The sequence below is a fragment of the Lineus longissimus genome, chromosome 3 (genome assembly GCF_910592395.1).
Source record: "Lineus longissimus chromosome 3, tnLinLong1.2, whole genome shotgun sequence".
In the NCBI taxonomy this organism is placed as follows: Eukaryota; Metazoa; Nemertea; class Pilidiophora; order Heteronemertea; family Lineidae; genus Lineus; species Lineus longissimus.
In genome coordinates this window covers 7598298-7617916 of record NC_088310.1, presented here as the reverse complement: position 1 = coordinate 7617916, position 19619 = coordinate 7598298, and the positions used below count along the sequence as shown (strand labels likewise).

Genomic DNA, 19619 nt, shown 5'->3' with positions numbered 1-19619 from the left:
GATTGGCTCGTAATTTTCATTGAACTGCAGTCAAAAATATTAATATTATTACGTACATTTTTAGGAAATAACGGAAATTTTGAAAACAAAAAATGGCTTTTATCTAATTATAATACTTTTTTCTTAAGGTTAAATGTGACAATTATGCAAACCAATACCATTTATACCATGAAACAAATATCCTAATAAGTCTGCAGCTCACATTTGACCAATATGGCGCCGCCCATGGAAATCGGAAATTCTACATTTTTGAGAAAAAAAGGGACAAAATTGACTATATTGGCGAACATAATTCAGATATTCCTAATTCTAGCAACGTCTCTATTGTCACTACAATCGTCTACATCATCCGTTGTTCCAAGCTTTACTGAAAAATCGCACAGTGCTACGAAAACTTTCATTGCGTTCACGGCCCTATTTAATGCACTGCACGCTACAGTGTATTTCTACTATGAGAAAAGTGATGTGGATTCTCAACGTCCTGGACCGAGAAATCGGGGTCTCGTACAGTTTGTAACAACTAAGGTAACTTACTTTACCATAATGCCCTCAAAAGTTAGTTTTTACCTATGCTGACACTTAAGTGACAGCTGAGTTGGAGTCTGAGCCCAGACTGAGGATAGGAGACAGCAACAGAATCGTTCAATCAATACGACGATACTCGCGAGAGGGTTATGTAATTCATAAGAAGACAAAGATGAATCAGAACCCAAACAAACTTGGGACAATACCATAAGCCACTGTGACCCTGCGAAACGCATGACTGGTCAGGGCCCAAACAAACTTCTTCGAAATTAAATAAATGGATATACTTCTTTCTATTTCCACAGCTGAAGCATATTGTGAGAGCTGCTGTGTTGCTCTTCATCAGTACCTTGATCTTCCATTGCATTGCCATTCTTTTTGGAGCACCTCTTATTGTGTAAGTTGATAGCCACAGGCACTCAGTGTTCCCCATGTATTGTAAAGAAATAATGTGGTTACCAGAAAGTATGACAACCATTAGAAGCTCAGAAGAGACTCGAACCCACAACCTGTCAGTCAGGAGTCTGGTACTGTAACCACTACATCACAGCCCCATGTATATCATGACATGTACCAAGTATCTTTTGATATTCTGCTGTGTTTTCAAATATTCACCATGTTTTAATCATTCATTTGCAGAGGTGTGAGCGAGACATATCACTTTTCCTTGATGCTTACAGCTACAACTGTCTTTCCCGCTTGTCTAACTCTGGGAACGAATGCAGAGGAGTGGTTAAAAGTCTTCATTCATAAAAAGTAAGTTCTATTTTAGCAAACCTGGTTTCACGATATATGCACTCCTTGGTCTCTTGAGAAAGGTTTCTAAATTGGCTGAGACATTTCAGTTGTAAAGTGTGAAGCAGTGTATAAAATTTCATTTCATGTCAAGTAAGAATGAAATACAGTGTTTCTCATTTCCAGGCCTGGTAACATTCTGGAGAAGCAGCTGCTCATAACATTCTGGTGCAGCATCATCGGTGCATGGCTTGGTGCATTTCCTATCCCACTTGACTGGGACAGACCATGGCAGGTACGGCATTAGACACATTTCCTAAAAATTTCATGACATTTGGGTGTCAGATAAGGGAGTTGTTGTCGAAAATCACAAACATCCAGTAAATTGGGAAGCCCCAATCATTTCCTCAAGTGGAATCCAAGATGGTCGCCTCCTGGGTGGTGATAGACAGGGACGTGCTCATCTTGCACACAAATGTCATGAAGTGTGGAAAATGTCCTGTTTATTTCATTTATGACCATTAGGTTTTATTTTGACGACTTTAAGCTTGATTTAAACCTAGTGGATGCTGTTTACGATGTTGGTTGAGTCATTGACTGACGATCGATTTCTCTCATTCTAGGAGTGGCCAATTAGTTGTGTTCTCGGCACGTTGTTTGGATATGTGACAGGACTTCTTGGTTCTTCCTTCTACCTTGCTTGGCTACAGCGGAGGCAGAAGACAAAATCATTCTGAGGAGTCTGTCTGCTGGTGGTAGGTAATTGAAAAACTGCTGATGTTTTCAGTTCTTCGGGACATCAGTACATTGACATAAATACCGAATAGCTTCAGTCAGTTCTGAGGGTCACCCCTTTGTCAATGTTGTCCATGTACAGTGGAACATTTGTAAGCCGGACACCTTCTTTATCAAGGACACAGAATTTTGTCCCAAGTTGGATATTTTGGTTCAATTTGATATCCATGATAAGGACACCTCCCTACGAGGGACAGCATTTGTATGTTCAAAGAGTGTCATTTTAGAGGAGGTTCTGCCATAGTTGAAATTGAACAATATTGGACTATACTTTTGTGTTCTTGAAGAGAGGTGGCTTCAAATAAGTAGTGTTCATTGATAAGGTGCAATAGAAGAGCTAGTCGCAGAAGCTGGCATGTTGAAATATCAGTACCCTTCCAGTTTTATCAGCAGAGTACCAATGTCACTTGAAATTTCTCAGACCTTTGTTCATAATCAATGTAGAACATGGATAGATTGGTAGATTTAGTTATTTTTTGTAACAGAAATGTGCTGTTTGTCGACATTCTTTATGTAATTTGAAGAATGAATAAAGTGATTTCAAAAGTTAAAAATGTTTTTCTTAGTTTCTGTGGCAAGTTGTACATGTGAATATCATTCAGGAGACTTGAAGGCACTCACAGGCTATTTCAAAACAACACTCCATCCAGATATACCATGCCTGTGTAAATAGCACCCGATGACATGCATGATATCTTTGGGACAGACTATCAATGGGTAAAAATGTAGTGTTATTCTCAACCACAAGGGACAGGACACGGCACAAGATCCTGGTCACAACCTGTGTTGACCATGATTGTACTTGCACTATGAATACAGGAGAACCTCTACTAAGGACACCCTCTGGAGTGACAAGTGCTGTACTTGATGGGGAGGTGTCCTGATTAGAGAGGTCAAATTGAATGGAAACAACCAATTTGGGGGCAAAACTAGTGTCCTTGATAGAGGTGTTCACTACTCGATTTTTCGGGCATGCTGGAGCAGTGATTAAGAAATAAATCCATATGTGACCCACCACGACAAAATGAGTCGCATGTCGCACAGAAGATGAGCCTAAAATGACACCAGGACATAATAGAAGAAATTGATATGCTCCGATTTTACAGAAGGCAGACAATGGTGAAATGAACAACCAGTCTGTCTCAACCTGTCAAGCTCAGAGCGACATGCGACCTGTTTTGTCATGGCGGGTCACATATGACCATCTCCTACAAGGCTTGGAACTATGCAAATCACCTCTTTTCTACAAACTTTCAGTCACAAGGATGATAAGGATCCCTTATTTGCCCTGTTGGGGGAATAACCTTATATTGTAACTGAAAAGTTTTAATTGGGGGAAACCATGTGACAATGCCGAGGAGGAACATGAAATTCATCGTAGTACCCCAGATTTTTCAATGCTTCTCCCCTCACATTTTGTTGGGGCAGACCAGAGCAAGTGTGGATCCTTGGAGAGGTGCAGGGGTGTCTTATAAAGCAGAATGAGGCATCCTAGCATATCTAATGACTGTTGTTATTGTTCCCCTGTTGTGGCCATGATCTTGGGCAACTATAAGCATCAAGTAAGTGCCCCGATTGCTATCAATTTATCTCTGAACTAAGTAAGGAGACGGATAACAAGAGAGTATATTTCATATCATTTATTTAATAAACTGATCGAGATAAAGCTTGTCCAAGTCCACCATGGAAGCGTTGTTTGAATCATGTATGCCCTCAATGAGAACTAATTCAAAACTAAAATCAAGTACATTTCAAGTACTATTTTAAAATCCTGTACGACCAACATGTACTTTCAACACCGTGCTATTAAAAAATGTATCACAATTCAAATTGCCAGAATCTCACTTGGAATGTCATGAATTTCTCAAATCCGACTAGTCTTATTTACAATCAATAATGTTTCAGGTCATCAACACCACCTTATTTAAAGGCATACACCATTCGTTAAAGATTTGAAATTTGAAATTTGATTTGAACATTTCTAATTGTGTCAATACATACTTAATATAAATTTCAGCAGTGTCGTTCTGTAGACAAATATGCAAAGACTATAAATACCAAGTTGCACCAAATTCGTGTTCATAATAACTGCACCACAGCATTGCGCATAAGAACTGGAGTTCTATTTTCCTGGACCACCAGTAATTACGAACGGTGTACCCCTTTAAGATAGCAAATGGTATATACATTTATCTCTTTGCTGTCATCAGTAACTAGGAATGCCTCATAACACCATCAAGATGACGGGGCAAGCACCATAATTGATAAATAAGCGAATATAGTAAACATGGTTCTCTCATGAAAAATTGTCCTTAAAAAATTTCATGGGTTTGGTTTTTGAACACACAACTGGATCATATCCATCCAACATGAATGAGACTATCACAGGAAAACAATGTTCATGATGCGACCGATTTTCCAGAAACGTCACCTCGACGTCGTAACTGCATATCCTCTGGACTATTCGTGTCCGACCCAGATGGCAGTAACGTCTCTGTATCATTTAGAACATCCTCCTCCAACTGCGATTTTCTCGAAGCAGACCCATCGATGCTTTGTAATGTTTCCGGCTCTCTGTGCCAGTTGAGTGTATCTCCTGGCCAGCCGATGGACCTATCCGGATCGCTCGTGAAAGTCTTTTTGACCCTCTTTTTTGATGTGTCTATGATAACGGGCTCTTGTTCTGCCCCATATGGAAGCATGCCAGTTGGCACCTCTGCACTACCAGAAGGCTCTACTTGATCATTGCCTAAAAAATAAAGAGGACAAGATAATACATATGTCAATAAACTGATCAATCACATTGGCGCCAAACCATAGTGGCAGGGAAAAGAGGCTTGCTAGAGCCACTGGTAAAAGCTACAGGTACATCAAATCTGAGTTTTCTCATTGGGAAGAAAAGAAAACTGATGTTAAGTAACTCGTCCCAGGTCACCAGTGATGTGATGTGTCTGTATCGAGTATCAAACCTGTGATATTCGGAAAATGAGCATGTTGCCATAACCAATAGACCACGTCTCACCGAAAACAGTTCATCAGACTAAAAGTTTGTAAATAATTTTGCTTCTGAAATGTGACTTACTGGTCCTTTGCTCTCTCTTTAAAGCAGCACGGATGTTGGCTCGCCTCTCCTCCAAACTTGGACGACTGCTATCACCTCTGGAAGGATTTGACTGCCGGGGCATCTTGTCAGAAAGGAAGCGATACCACGACAATAAGGCCACAGCAGTCAGAAAGACCATATTTGAGCTGACACCACATATGGCACAGAGGACTGGGTGGTAGAACATGAGATACCTGGAAGAAGAAATTTATGCATAGCATGAAGTTTAGAGTTGGTCTGCTGGATTCACAAACACGTCCAGGGCTACCTGGGGTATGACATCACTTACCGCGCAGAGTTTTCCACAGTGGACTGAGACGTGCCAATAATCTCCAAAGGAATTCTGAAATAAGACTAATATTGGATCCAAACACTTTTATTTACGAATTTCTGGTGCAAACACTCCAAAAATGGCATTTTAACACAAATTTGGTGGCTGGATTTTATTAATGGTGATTATGATTTAATGTCACACATAGGCCTTTGTTTTCATTCACTTGGCACCAGTCAATAGAAAATGACTACATGAAGATGAAGACATGCTCCTTGATGGTTTTTGTGTAACAACTCACTAAATGGAACAACGGAATTACCTTAGACCGGTGAAATTTGCATAAATCTTGAGCACAGATGAGTAGATTTCAATTCGTCTGGCCTGGATTTCAATGTAAGCACCAATACTGGGTTTGTACTGAAACATAAGGAAAAAGAACCATGAGACATTGTCAGCTCTAGCTTTTATTCGAAATTACTGTATATATTTTAGTCTGCAGAGTCAGCATTTTGGCTCTGTTATCAAGGCCTAATTCCAGATGACAGACTGAGTCCTACATGGTCTAGACTGAATGATCTGCCAATCTTGTTATTAAGAGGTCAGTGAGCAGTACATTTATGACTCAACATATAAAAGAGCCGTGCAAACAAGCGAGTTTTGTTGCTACAACCTGTGATTATAATCGCTGCAGCATGTGTCTGCAGGTAAAACTGGTGATAGCGGAGTTGGAAATTGATCGCAGGTTGGTCGCATCACAGACTCTTGTCCTGGCTCCAAGGATGACCACTGCAAAGGAGTGATTTATGTAGCAAGCAAACATCATCGCTGGTCACAGCGATTTATATTGCTCGTTGCGGGGCGCAAATCTGCTGGCTAAACAAACTCACCGCATCCTCGAGATAATTATTGAAGAGCTCCACATTAATGAGTTGTTTTTGTTCCCGGGAACCGAACAGGAGAAACGGAGAGTAGACTAGGGTGTCCAAGGTTTGTAGTAGAGGAGACTTATAGTGAAGCACTCCCTGCAATGTAATGATGATAAATGAAAAGGTGCTGAAATTGCTAATATTGTAAAACATGCTAACATTGCCACCAGGGGGTAACTTTGTGACCCCTTGCTGACAAAAGACAGACCACACGTTTTAAGAATTTCTCTTGGACTTGAAATGGAAAGTGAAAGTGTTGGATTAGTGTGTGTCTACCACAGGTTAGAGATTTTGTGTTTATAAAAACAATACATACACTCCTACTTACAGCGCGATTAGTTGACTGTACGACCCGACCGAAATGAGTGAGGAAATCCAGGCGGACCATAAACATTCCTGCACAGAAAGAAGACAACAGTTTATAAAGGACATAACAACGGTACCCTCAATTGCCAGGCAGTTCTATTTCTATTGTATACTACTACACATGTACTACTCAAGCACAAGAATATCCTTCTGGCTTCGTTACTACAATACAAGTGATGTCATCGCAGGGGACCTAGGAGGCAGAACACAACCATGATAATCTTCTCCTTCTTATGGAAACTATTTTTTAAGGTGTCAGACCTTGTACACACAAAATATGTAGGCTAATCATTATAAAACTTGTGTAAACCATCAACATGAACTTTACCTAACATTTGGTTGACTGGAGATTCAGGCATTTCAAGCTCAAGCTGGATTCTGTAAGGCTGACCACGCAGCATCAACTGGAATGGGAACAACTTTTAATCATGCATCACAGTGTCAATGGAATGGCTGGGCTTACATATATAGTTTGTCCGAGGGGAATCAATTGCTTCTCAGGCACCTGGCAGGACTTTCCCATGCTTACTTATACAACTTGCACAATTAGTGCACTTATTTCCTCCTCTTCTTTATTCGGAGATTCAGTGTTCAAGCTAGAGGACCCTATTTTTATCCCATGCAAAACTGGTTGGTCCATTCCAACCACGGAGGTGGGTTTGATGTTGGAGTCTCCTTCTCAAATATGTCTTGCCGTCCCCTGAACCCATGGCTAGTAATAGTATTACCTTTAACAACAAAATCTGTCTGGGTTCGGTTTTCAGTGTTCCTTCTCCTAGATTAGTTGCCAACCAAGGCAGAGGAGGCCAAGTTCCTTAACATAACCTCAGTCAAAACTACGAATTCCCAAAGCTGTTCATTAAAATCTGATGAGTAATAATACTTTGTTTACTAGAAGTATTTGCTAGTAGAATCATTTTGACAATGGGCTTCTTTAAAACTATACATCATACTAGTATTGACATGCATCTTGTCTTTACCTGCTCTTTTCCATGAGAAACTAACGAGAAATTGGCAGATGGGAAGCCACATCCTTCTGTTGTAATGTCACAATTTCCCCTGGAAATAATGTTTGAATGAAAAAGCTGGTCAGAAATTGAATTAGGGGTAGCTTGGAGTGAGACCCTTTTTTTGTTACATGAATGACGAAGCACATTAACATTACAGAAATGTCAGCTTTTTCCCCATCGTCAAATCATATCGGGAGATCAGCAGTGTCACTTCCAATCACAGGCATGTGGAAACAAGCTCAAAAGCCCCCCCCCCCCCCCCCCCCGACTGACAAACACCTCCCCATTGAAAAACACGCGTAGAATACAACTACAAGCGTGTGTTGTCAGTGGGGTTGCAACTTACGTTAGTCAGTCGAGAGGGGGGCTATTATCAATGACCTCTGATTTCCACATTTGGGAAATCCGGGGCCCAGCGGGGGCGGCCTGTCATTGCCGATGCCCAGGGCGATGGCGATGTGTCGTGACGTCATTTATTTCATTCATAACATGATCATGTGTTACCCAACATCACGTCATCCAACCACCATTTTCTAATGGAAATCATGTCTACTCGATGAGGAACTGACATGAGGACTGACATATGGTCACGTGACGTGTGTACTCACTTGAACTGCAAATGCACAGGTTTGACATGAGAAATGGCAGGCATGTACAAGTAGTAAAAACTTCCATAAAAGAAAATAGAAATCCATAACAGCACTGCCAGATAGGTGAGAACAACTATAACTTTCAAGAGGGTGGATTTTATTTTCGTTAACCATTGGGAAGTGCTTCTTTGCAACCAATTTACAGCTGCACTTATCCAAGACAAAATCATGTTTTTCTTTTCAATACACCATCTGGTGAGTGATAGTAAAACTAAAACAAGTTTCAATTTTTTTCAAAGAAAAAATTCATTCCATATCACATACATAAGATGACGTTCAAAAGTGACAAAATAAAATATAAAAATAAGAATATAAGAAGTAATTGGTTAAGTAGGTAATAATTAATAAATTGCATGCCGGGAAAAATTATGGTCCGCCATTTCCGATAAAAGCATGGATTTGTTTTGCTGAAAATAATTTTGTACAAATCCCATGGATTTGGTCACTTAGAACAATTTATTTGGACCAATTCAAATCATATACAAAATGGCAAGGTATTCTTCACATTTCTATACATAATTGACTTCTTCACGTCTTTTTAAACTAGAGTTATATGTGGTGGAAGTGAAGGAGTATGTTTTGCAGACTGCACGAATCTCGTCTTGACACATTTATGCACATCTAAATGTACAGTGAATACACACAAATGTACTAAGTAGGCCATCAGGCTACAGTGCATGCTATGCATTTACACCAAGTGGCTGAAGTTGTCGAAATGATTTGTAGGGGAACAGTTTTTGATGACGACTGAATGCCCTGCATTGACACTGTCAGTCACAGTGTCGTGTTGTTTCTTCCTCATTCTTGTCTCCACGCCACGGTCGTCAGTCGGTCTCTTGTCAACATGAATGCTGTTCTTCTCATCTCGCCGTGCCTCCTGTAGTGCCCCGTCCCCCTTTTTTGTTTACAAGAACAAGTACTTCGTCATATTTTTCTTCAGATTATGGCTTTTTTACCAGTTATACATCAGCTTGCAAGCCATCGATTCATTTATCATAATTTTCAGTGGCATTAGTCAGGATACCAGCCAAGCTGGCCAGATGAAATACCCAGGCATCACTTCTCCCATTTCCCTGGCTGGTCCAAAGCCGTTTGACGAAGAGCTTACCAAGAAGCTGGAAGAAGCCATGAAGCCATTTGGAGTATTTGAATGTGAAATTGAATTGGCCCATAGGTAAGTTGTAAGGCTGGTTTTCTATGCTGATGTTAAATGACATGAAAGTTATGGTATTCAATATTCATACTCACCTGTGAACTTTTGAACTGTTAGCATTGAATGTCATGGTGAGTTTATGTAGTAATATCATTTAACTGTTAAAGAGTTGTTTTCACTAAAACCTAAGGCCAAGGGTTAGTTCATAAAGGTCTTTTTCAGGTTTTGACCATCACCATGTAATGTGGTTTAGCCCTGGCTGCACCCATTTGTTCTGTTATTGGTCTCGTTGAGCGGCCGAGTGGGACATAAGTGTTGCCTGGTCATGACATTCTGATGAAACTGCTTATGAAATGGCTTTGGTTTGCTAAGTTTCCTGTTCTTAATTGGCTTTCAATTATTAAAGTGTACCAGTAATAACTCACTTTCTAACTCCAACTGTCTGCCTGCCAACTGTATTTGTCCTGGAATCTAAAATGAAATGCTGAATCTTCATTGATTTTTAGAATCGAGGTGCTGAGCAAAATCAACGAGCTAGTGAACCAATGGATAAAGGAAGTCAGTATAGCAAAAGTGAGTATTTTTACCGCAACTTAAGTCGGAGAATTGACCAAATTGATGCAAGATCAGAGAGCTACTATATAATACTTTCAGCTACCAGAGACATGGTAAGATCTGATGACTTCAGTCTGGAACTGATTTTGAGGCTAGGGAATAAGAGAAAAATACAGAATTTACTTTTTCCTGGGATGTTGGTCGCTCAACATTTTTTGAAAATGTTATGGTTAAATATTGTACTTTGCTATTGCAGAATATGCCAGAGAATATTGCGGAAAGCATTGGTGGAAAAGTGTTCACATTTGGATCGTATAGACTCGGTGTCCATACAAAAGGTAAGTGTGTGCTGCAAAAGGAAACTGCAGTTGTTTGTAATTAATGTATATATATATATATATGTATATAATAATGTTTGTTATTTGTATAGCGCTCATCAGTACAATTTGCTGTTAAAGCGCTACAGCTGATTTTTCACAGATAATGTCCCGTGAACAGCCAGTCGAGTGCTTTTTAAAAGTGTCTGGATACTTGATAGCCATAACATGTATGACCTTTGGTGATTTATTCCAGAGTCATGAACAATCAACATAAAATGGGCTGATCCTATGTAGTAAATAAATTGATAACTAATAGATTTTTTAAAACTGTCCCATATTCATTTCACCACCCATTTATTCCGATAATTTATTAGTGTCAATTTTCTTTCAGGGGCTGATATTGATACATTGTGTGTGGCGCCACGTCACATCGACCGTATCGATTTCTTCTCTTCATTTTATGACCTTCTTAAACAGCAGCCTGAGGTCAAGGACCTAAGGGTACGTGCGTAAAGGCAGCCTGTGCATATCTTGCAACTACAGTCAGAACAGAACTCGGCCAAAAACAAAAATTATGCCAATGTGATGGTGACGGTACCCCAGATCTGAATACCAACGTCTTTCAATGCAGAACTTACTAGATCCCACAAAAATCAAGTTAACATCATTTTTAATGCAAAAACCATTGGTGCATTGGAGTCACAGCATAAAGTTGAATTTACTCAAAAAGACCTAAAGTGGATTGAGTGACTATTCCAATGACCCCAACATAGTATTCAGCTACTGAATTGAACTGGCGGTTTACCCAAAGAAGACTATGTCTTTGTTTGCCCTTTGTGATCTATTTCAAACATCTGCAGTGTCTATCATCTTCTTTACAGGCAGTTGAGGAGGCATTCGTCCCTGTAATCAAAATGGTTTTCGATGGAATTGAGGTGAGGGAAGCAAGTGGACTATGCCAGAGATGAAACATTACCGATTTTGGGAGAAATTCAGTTTTTTCCCCTCCTTAAAATGGAGTCAATTTGACAGCAGAAATAAAAAGATCTATGCCTCTGCTCTCTGTAAAAGTTAGAATTTTTGAAATCCGACAAAAAATAACTAATTTTCAAATTATCGTCAATTCAATATTTCAGCTGGACATGCTGTTCGCTCGGCTAGCTCTTCAAAAAATCCCCGATAACCAGGATCTCCGGGATGAAACGTTATTAAAAAATCTGGACCAGAAGTGTGTGCGGAGTTTGAATGGTAAGTACAAGTTGACAGTGTGTGGGGTGAAGACTGGGTGTGTCGTTTTGGAGTGTTCTGTCCTTCGAGACTTGGACTTAGTCTGGCTGTGGCATGTGATGCGTCATGTCTCGACCAAGTCTGCTGTTCTGTCTCTCATAAATATGTGATTCCTTCTTGCAGGTTGCAGAGTGACAGATGAAATCCTTCACCTTGTGCCAAATAAGGAGAGCTTCAGAATGACACTTAGAGCAATAAAATTGTGGGCAAAACGTGAGTTATAAAGCCTGGCCTGGTGTGCTCGTGGAATGCAGTATTCAAATATTAGCCCAGACCTGTTTGTAACACGTTGAAGATTATGCATGTGCACAGCAGGCCTTGAATCTACGACTGCTGCAACCACTGGCATGACAGTCGTTGCCCTCCAAAAGTATCACTTGTTGAAAGTTAAAATCTTTTCAGGACCTCCTCCTGTATGAAAAATGGGCCTGAATTTTTGCACCCCCCAGGCAAACATACTAGGTGGCAAACTTATTTATAAATATATCACGATGGCAAGGTTGATGGCAGAAATCTTGTTGATAATCGCTGACATAAACTTTGTTTTGTTGTTTATTTTTCAGGACGGGGTGTTTATTCGAATGCACTTGGTTTCCTGGGCGGTGTCTCGTGGGCCATGTTAGTGGCCAGAGTGTGCCAACTGTATCCTAATGCGGCAGCTTCAACATTAGTTCAAAAATTTTTCATGGTTTACACAAAATGGTGAGTGCTTTTCTGCATTATGAGTTTTCATGACTATAGATGTAATACAGTAAACTTAAATGACAACAAGAAGTCTTGCCTATCTTGCTTCCATGGATGGTGTACTGTTTTTACTAGTCATGGTCCTCTTCTAACTCCTAATTTGCAGAACAGATATGTAATTATGTGTAACTTTATCTTAATTTTTCCAGGGATTGGCCACAGCCAGTGTTGTTGAAACAACCAGAGGAAAGTAACCTCGGTTTCCCGGTGTGGGACCCACGGGTAAGTTTTTTGATTGATAGTAGTTTTATGTCTGTATTTTTTAATGTGTTTGAAATCTTTACCCCAAAATCTAGAAAGAAAATGCAAAAAAATACTGTGAAGATACCAGGCTGAGAATAGATGATATCTTCACTGGCCAATTTGTTATAAGGCAGTCAGGTTTTCGACAAAAAACCTCTGGTTGAAGTTTTCTTGGTGTAAGGACGTCACAGCATCCAGGAGTGCTATGCAATAATCCAATGTCTTCGCTATTATACATCACTTATAACTTGCTGCTCATTATTTGCAGTCGAACCCAGCCGACCGATTCCACTTGATGCCTATCATAACCCCTGCTTACCCCCAGCAGAACTCGACATTTAATGTGACGTCGTCGACAAGGACAATCATGGTGGAGGAGTTCAAAGATGGCAAGTTGTACATCTGTTGTGTGGGCGTATACACAACTGCACATTGGCATTGTGTATAACTATATTTCTATTTTCCTGAGCCACAAGTAAATACAAACTGCCTACCCCTTTAACCCTTTTGTGCTCTCATTCCGTGTAAACAGGCAACGAATAGAAAAGTTGTTGAATTGATTTGGCACGTTCCAGTTAGTACTCTGGTCATGTCAAACTTCTATCCATGTGACAATCGCAGCAACTTCTCTATCTTTTTTCCAGGGTTAGAAATAACAGAGCAGATAATGTTAGGGAAGTGCGATTGGTCAAGATTATTAGAACCTACTAATTTCTTTCAAAAATACCAGTAAGTGTGTTTTTTAGTTATTGGTTATTGTTAGAATGCCCTAAATGGTTTTACATGCTTTAACATAACAAACTGTACAGTTTGGTTGATCGTCTCAAAAACCTTTCCAACTTGAGCGCCCCTGGCTGAATTATCAGTCTTAAACGTTTATGGGAAATCTTTTAGCAAAAGCATTGGTCTTGCTCTCCAAATCTTACCTGTAACTCTATCTTCAATTTCCTTCCAGCCATTATATCATAGTGTTATCAAAGGCCGAGAATGAAGAACAACACTTGGAATGGGTCGGGTTGGTCGAGTCAAAAGTGAGGTTATTGATTGGAAACTTGGAGAGAAATCCGTATATCAAACTAGCTCATGTTCTGCCGACATCGTTTGGACCAATGCCGGACAGGTAAATGACCAAGTTTGTGCGCTCTTTCTCCTCTTTCAGTATTCTTCATGGCTTGATAGATGAAGAGAGAAAAACTGGCACCTGGGTAACTGTTGTAAACAACCATGTCCACTGGTGCCTATTGTTGGGCTGTAGTGTTGCTCCACCACGCAGTTTTGCCCCTCTAGGGATCATCAGGGTGGCTTAGGTTGAATTGCATCTGTAATGTTTTGAAGTTCACTGTTTGAATGACATCAAGACACATTGTGCTTTCTCTGCCTCTTGATTCATCTAAGTTTTGTTGACATTTCAGTGAGACAAAATACCTGACCAAGTGGTTCATAGGCCTGCAATTTCAAAAGCTTGTGAATGTTAACATAGACCTCACTTACGATATTCAGAGTTTCACAGATACAGGTAAGTTGAACCCCATACGTTTGTTAGATGCAAAAAGGATGCATAAGAAATCTTCTTAAAGAATGAGCAGGTAGCGCCAAGATACTTGTTTAAGCCACAAAAAGAGGGAGATACCTTTGTGGCGTTGTTCGTTGGTTTGTTTCACTCCAGAATATAACTCACCTTCGAACTGTCCTCATTGTAGTCCATCGGCAAGCACAGATGATAGGAATGTGGAAGGAAGGAATGAAGATAGAGATAAAACATGTAAAAAGGTTCGTTGATCACTGCAAAGTATTTCATCATGTTTTTGTAAACAATTCTGGAATTTGGGTTATGGGTATATAAATTGCCAGAGTGGATAAGAGATGTTTGTCATTTGTACTGTAGTTGAAGGGCTGGTGATAGATGAAGGAAAAGACAACATTTGATGAGTGACGATGGTAGGGTTGCCAACAGCATCCAAGTGCTCCTGTCAAGTGTACAAAATGATTGTAAAAGGGGAGATTGCATTTTTGCTGCAGCTCTGACGTTGAGATTGTTGTCGGTTTTCAATGTTTCTTTTTTGTGTCCGTATTTCAGAAAACAGTTGGACCAGTACTTGCCGCAGAGTGTAATCAATCAAGGTAAACCACGAGAAAAGAAAGATGATCGAAGAAAATCGGTAAGATGATGTTCCTTCTGCTATTTTGAAAAGTTAGATCTTAAACTATAATGGTAATGTAGTCCATGAATGACATTCTCCCGGCTCTGTACATTCAAAAACATTGCACATTGTTCTTCATACAAAGCTCTCTTTGGTATAAATTTCTATAATCGCAGATAATTTTTAAAGGTTGTTTGTTTCAGGTTGATACCAACAAATTGGTGCCAGGCTTACCGAATTCACAAGTCAACAAAACAGAAACTAAGAAACCGGCTGTTGGCATGTTACAATCGAGTCGGTCAGAACCTGACCTCCTACGTCAGGGCAGGACTAGTTTTACGGTAGAAAATTCTAATTCAATGGACACTGAAAGTCAGGAGAGCACAACACATAACGTGTCGAATTCGGTCTCAGAGGGTGGGTTGAAAAGTGAAAATAGTATGGACAGTGTTTTGAGTTCGGAGCAGGAGACTGCAGCGACGAATGGAGAAACGGAGGTGAAGCCAGTTGATGTGCAAAATCAGGTGAGCGTAATTGTCATACCTTAGTTCTGTTTTAAACCCCAAATTGCTATGAGCTCTCATTAAAGGTAGCATGTCTGTTTACACATTGGCCTATTACGCATAGGTAATAGGCTAGTTCCATTTTTAAGCCATCTTAGTGTGGGCTTTGCCTGGGACAGGTCCTGTATATTTTCTCAAAAATCTTTGAAGGCTCGTTTTTATTGTTTCAGGTTGAAAGCGATTCCTCAGTTGATTCCGCTCAGTCTTTACCAAAACGACCTCATTCGCCGGGGCATCATGGCACGCCACCAAAACGCTATCGTGATGAAGACGAGGTAAGACAGCGACGCTATCATAATTTAACTAGCCGTTTGCCAAATTTAGAGAAACCTCATTTATCAGATGGGTACACCTAATTACTATATTCAAGTTTTCTTGGCCTTTTCACTTTGTGGCAGACAACAAGGATTGGAATAGGTTTTTTCCATATGCCAAAATGTAATCATAAAAAGCCAGCGATTGCCATAACATGAAAGGAACTGGTCTTGCCATGGGAGGAAGGGCGGGTCGACCCGTATGTATCTGAGCTCAGTTCAAGATAGTTCAAATTGTTATGTTTCTTTGCAGTTGACAGATTCACCAATGCAGGTTGACGGTCTTGATAGCCTGACTGCTAAGCAGGCCGAGAAGCAGGTAAATAAAATAAAACTTTTTCTTGAAGTAGATTGTATGTGTGGTGATCTCATGTGTGGAAGCTTGACTGTTATAGAGGCTTGTGTTAGTGAATCCTTAAATACACATGTTGCATGTATCTACCAGTAGTTTTGAAAGAGGCGATATAGGCGGGACATTTTATTGGGAACAGTTGATTACTTGTATTGATTTTATAATGACTATCAAAGGCTTCTTTCTCACAAAGTCAAAGGGCACCAGAATTTATTTCTGTACTGATCCATATAGCTTGCTCTCTCTGCAGGCACTTCATAGACTTCCAGGTGGGGAATTACCCGACGTCACCACACCACAGGCCACACAACCGATTCAGGTCATTGGCAAAAATCCCATACGGCTTCGATTAAAATGAACAGGGCAATGCTGGATGGAAGGTTCGTAGAGCATTGAATTTTGTGTTCCCTCTGGTCTTGAACTGGAATTGGTAGTCAGAAACTACTGTTATATTTCTAATAATAGAAATCAATCTGGTATGGGATGGTCTGCACTGCATGTCCATGAGCCCAGTTGCATAGTCTTTCTTACAATCCCATCGGGATTTGTCCTATTTGTCCAATTGTTTTGATGTGGAACGTGCTATGGAGCAAAAGGGGGATATGATAATATCCTCTGTCTGTCAGTCTGTCCAACCACTTGTTGTGCTCAGAGTTATTGGTACCATGGGAGTTGGGGTTTTGGTGTTGAGAGATATCTGTATTGAAATCGCTTACAATTTCTTTTTCACTCATTGCAGGTAATGATCGTCGATTATACGAGATTCTCAACTCGCAAGCAATGGTGACATAACCTGAGAGCTGGGCATGTTAAGTGATCTCATGATCATTCATGACCAACATTTGGTCACAAGTAACTTATCAATTGTCCATGTTGTCTCTTGTCAGGAATGATCTATCAAGGAAACGAGAGAGAAATATTTCATGGTTTGATATCTGAATCTGATGTAAAAGATTTTTGGGTGCAATTTAACCTAAATGCATAGAAATTAGAGCGTGTAGGGAGCGTGTCGTTTTGATAGTGTTTTTTTCAAATGGTGGTCGTGGAATACCTATGCGTGTCAGTTGATCGGACAACCTGGTAATGGTATAAATTGGTATGTGCTACTGGTTTCTGTTTGAGTGATATCCCATGAAGACAGAACTGTTGGTATAACTGGCCATGAAAAGTGCTCCTTGCCTTTTAGAATCCATGGTGTGATTCTAAGAGTTAGATAATGTGATTTTATATCATGTATTTGTGTGCTAGCTTGTTCATTTCTTCTCTGATTCTGGGTAAGTATACAAGTGTCAGAAATTGAGGATGAAATTGTCATCTGGGATGATAGAGCCCTATGCTATCATCTGCATGCCAAAAATCTGAGAGATAAACTCTGCAAGAAAATAGCATGGCGGTTGTGCTCAGCTCAGGAAGGACTGGAATTATGTACATTTTCACATGAGGGAATGAAAGGGCTACATGTACTCAATTTTGTTGTATGGAATTTCTGAATTTTCGTAAGTGGGATACTTCATGACTATTAAGTGTTTATTTGATATATATGTATCATAATTATCTGCTCGTTGGCCATGTTTTTTGTGCTTGAGATTAGTGGGTGAATGCCTCAAACTGCTTCAAAAGCCGGATCGGAGCAAATTGAGTTTGGATACTTTATGGGTAGAAAGTGAATTCTAAATTGTAGCTTCAGGTTCACATCTGGATTGACCCAATGTTTTGAAAACATGGGTCTTTTGGATAACTTGATGTATTGTAAAGAATTGAGAAATGTACTTGTACCATCTGTTGATCTTAGTCTCGAATACTTGTAACTTCTCCAAGTCTTATTGTATATAATCAGTGGGTGTTGATCATCTTATGATATCACAGCCAAGATTATTTTACACTTCTCACTTATTATTTTAGAGCAACGTTTCTTGAGTACAAAATAAATGCACAAATCGTTGAGCTTCTCCAATTTTTTGTTTTGGCTGTGAATTTGGAAGAAACATCAGTTAGTTCTCTCACCTTGCACAACTAAGAAACAAACTTGTGGTGTCAGGAAATATACAGGCTATGTTTTCCCACGATCAGCTGAACATCATGGAACCATGGCTTGAAAAAACTCCCTGCAAGTCTTGGATAGCTAAACTAACCGGGTTAATCTAGATGGAGTTATAAAACTCCAACATTTGAAAAACTCACCTGCACATGTACAGAATTTTCTTCTTCGCTCTGCTTTCTTCAATCTATCAGAATTATTCTGTAGCATTTAAATTGGGCACATAAAGAACAAACTTGTTTTGTAAGCAGAGGAGCCTCAATGATTACTCCTAATTTGGTTTTCCGACTTTATGTTGCATTTCCACATCAGCAGTCATCTTTGATTGTGTGGGTGGATATTCAGATTTTGTTAAAAAAATTCAATATTTCCTTGGAGCGGGCGAATCGACAAGATAATTACTAAAATGATCCTCGGGGTGCTATTCACCACTTCAACAAAGCACCAACAAAATGGATAGGCCTTCATTTAAAATAAATGTTAATCTACAATTTTTTTCTTACTTGGCAGATGCTACTACTTCAGTTTCTTAAAAACTAATTATTTAAATGTTTCAAGCTCAAAAAAATAATTTTTCTGCAAACACCCTATAAAAAGCTTGTACCTTTATGGCTATTATAAGAATCTGCAAAGCATCAAAATGTATAGATTTAGTCTTTGTGCAAAATTAAAATTTATAAAACAAAAAAGCAATATATAGATGTATACTAGATACTTTTCTGTGAAAAAGTTTGTTGAAAGGTTTTTAACTTCAGTGCTTTGGACTGGGGGTACCTGTTCTTGCATACCGAATCATAATAAGCTAAGTTTGGTTTGGTCTGTAGTTTATTTTATCAACATTAAGTTCTAGATAACTTTGATGAAAATGAAATATTCCAAAGATATTCTGCAATTCCCTCAGTCCATTTTGTCTAACCTGACTGTGTCGACCTAATTTCTTGTACTGATGTTATGCATTTATGTTCTAGTTGAGTTCTAGCCCACTTTGATGATGATTGTAATATATTGTATGAAAACATGGAAAAATAAAAATAAAGGTGGTATATTTTACAAATTCATTGTTCAGTGTCTTTGTTATCGACCTACTTCTTCAGATGCTGTGAATACAACCAGAAGGTGTCGGTGTGTTGAGACACAACTCACTCTGTCATTGCAGCTTTCGGGCCCAGGTTGCAAATGTTAGAAGTAGTTTAGATTATGGAATGACCAGATCAGATCCAGAAAACCATCCTTCACACTCTGTAGCTAAACAAGATGTTCTCTTGAAAAGCTCCAGAGCATTTTAGATCGCGATTAGTTGACTTCATCCTTGGCCTTATAGTATGGTAAGATTCTTTTATATCAACCCTTGTTGATACTTTGTTGTGCACATAATTTTGTAATGTTTCAGTGTCGGTTGTAAATAAGAAGTTAAGAGTGACGTGGATAATAAATAATTTAGATACATATCTTAGTTGGTTTAGTCTGGGTTCGAGTTCAGACTCAGAGTTGCGACGTTTATACGGTGACAAAAATATATAAGTCC

The 19619-nt window shown here is 39.5% G+C and overlaps 3 protein-coding genes across 5 annotated transcripts; 2 read left to right on the top strand and 1 right to left on the bottom strand.

The window, feature by feature from the left end:
- The first annotated feature begins 208 nt into the window (after positions 1–208).
- LOC135485634 (phosphatidylinositol-glycan biosynthesis class F protein-like) lies at positions 209–2603 on the top strand. The gene is made up of 5 exons (XM_064767878.1): positions 209–525; positions 831–922; positions 1165–1281; positions 1447–1555; positions 1884–2603. Exons 1-5 carry the CDS (start codon positions 214–216, stop codon positions 1995–1997), a joined length of 744 nt encoding a protein of 247 aa, XP_064623948.1. The 5' UTR covers positions 209–213; the 3' UTR covers positions 1998–2603.
- A 1088-nt stretch (positions 2604–3691) lies between these two features.
- On the bottom strand, positions 3692–8560 carry LOC135484730 (seipin-like). 3 transcript variants are annotated; one of them, XM_064766387.1, is made up of 8 exons: positions 8343–8560; positions 7705–7783; positions 7053–7128; positions 6675–6754; positions 6320–6454; positions 5752–5849; positions 5138–5352; positions 3692–4804 (listed from the first exon to the last, which is right to left on the bottom strand). In XM_064766387.1, exons 1-8 carry the CDS (start codon positions 8552–8554, stop codon positions 4455–4457), a joined length of 1245 nt encoding a protein of 414 aa, XP_064622457.1. In that variant the 5' UTR covers positions 8555–8560; the 3' UTR covers positions 3692–4454. The 3 variants fall into 3 exon arrangements, with proteins under 3 accessions (XP_064622457.1, XP_064622458.1, XP_064622459.1); XM_064766388.1 differs by having other exon boundaries at positions 6687–6754; XM_064766389.1 differs by lacking the exon at positions 8343–8560 and adding an exon at positions 8239–8326.
- Positions 8561–8755: 195 nt separating this feature from the next.
- LOC135485631 (poly(A) polymerase type 3-like) lies at positions 8756–19540 on the top strand. Its single transcript, XM_064767875.1, has 21 exons — positions 8756–8878; positions 9391–9558; positions 10044–10110; positions 10349–10430; positions 10804–10913; positions 11294–11347; positions 11549–11660; positions 11823–11912; positions 12263–12401; positions 12593–12665; positions 12955–13075; positions 13331–13415; positions 13642–13806; positions 14099–14202; positions 14387–14456; positions 14764–14845; positions 15031–15351; positions 15561–15665; positions 15958–16023; positions 16307–16436; positions 16796–19540. The coding sequence occupies exons 1-20, from the start codon at positions 8871–8873 to the stop codon at positions 16412–16414; spliced, it is 2130 nt and encodes a 709-aa protein (XP_064623945.1). The 5' UTR covers positions 8756–8870; the 3' UTR covers positions 16415–16436; positions 16796–19540.
- The last annotated feature ends 79 nt before the right edge of the window (positions 19541–19619 follow it).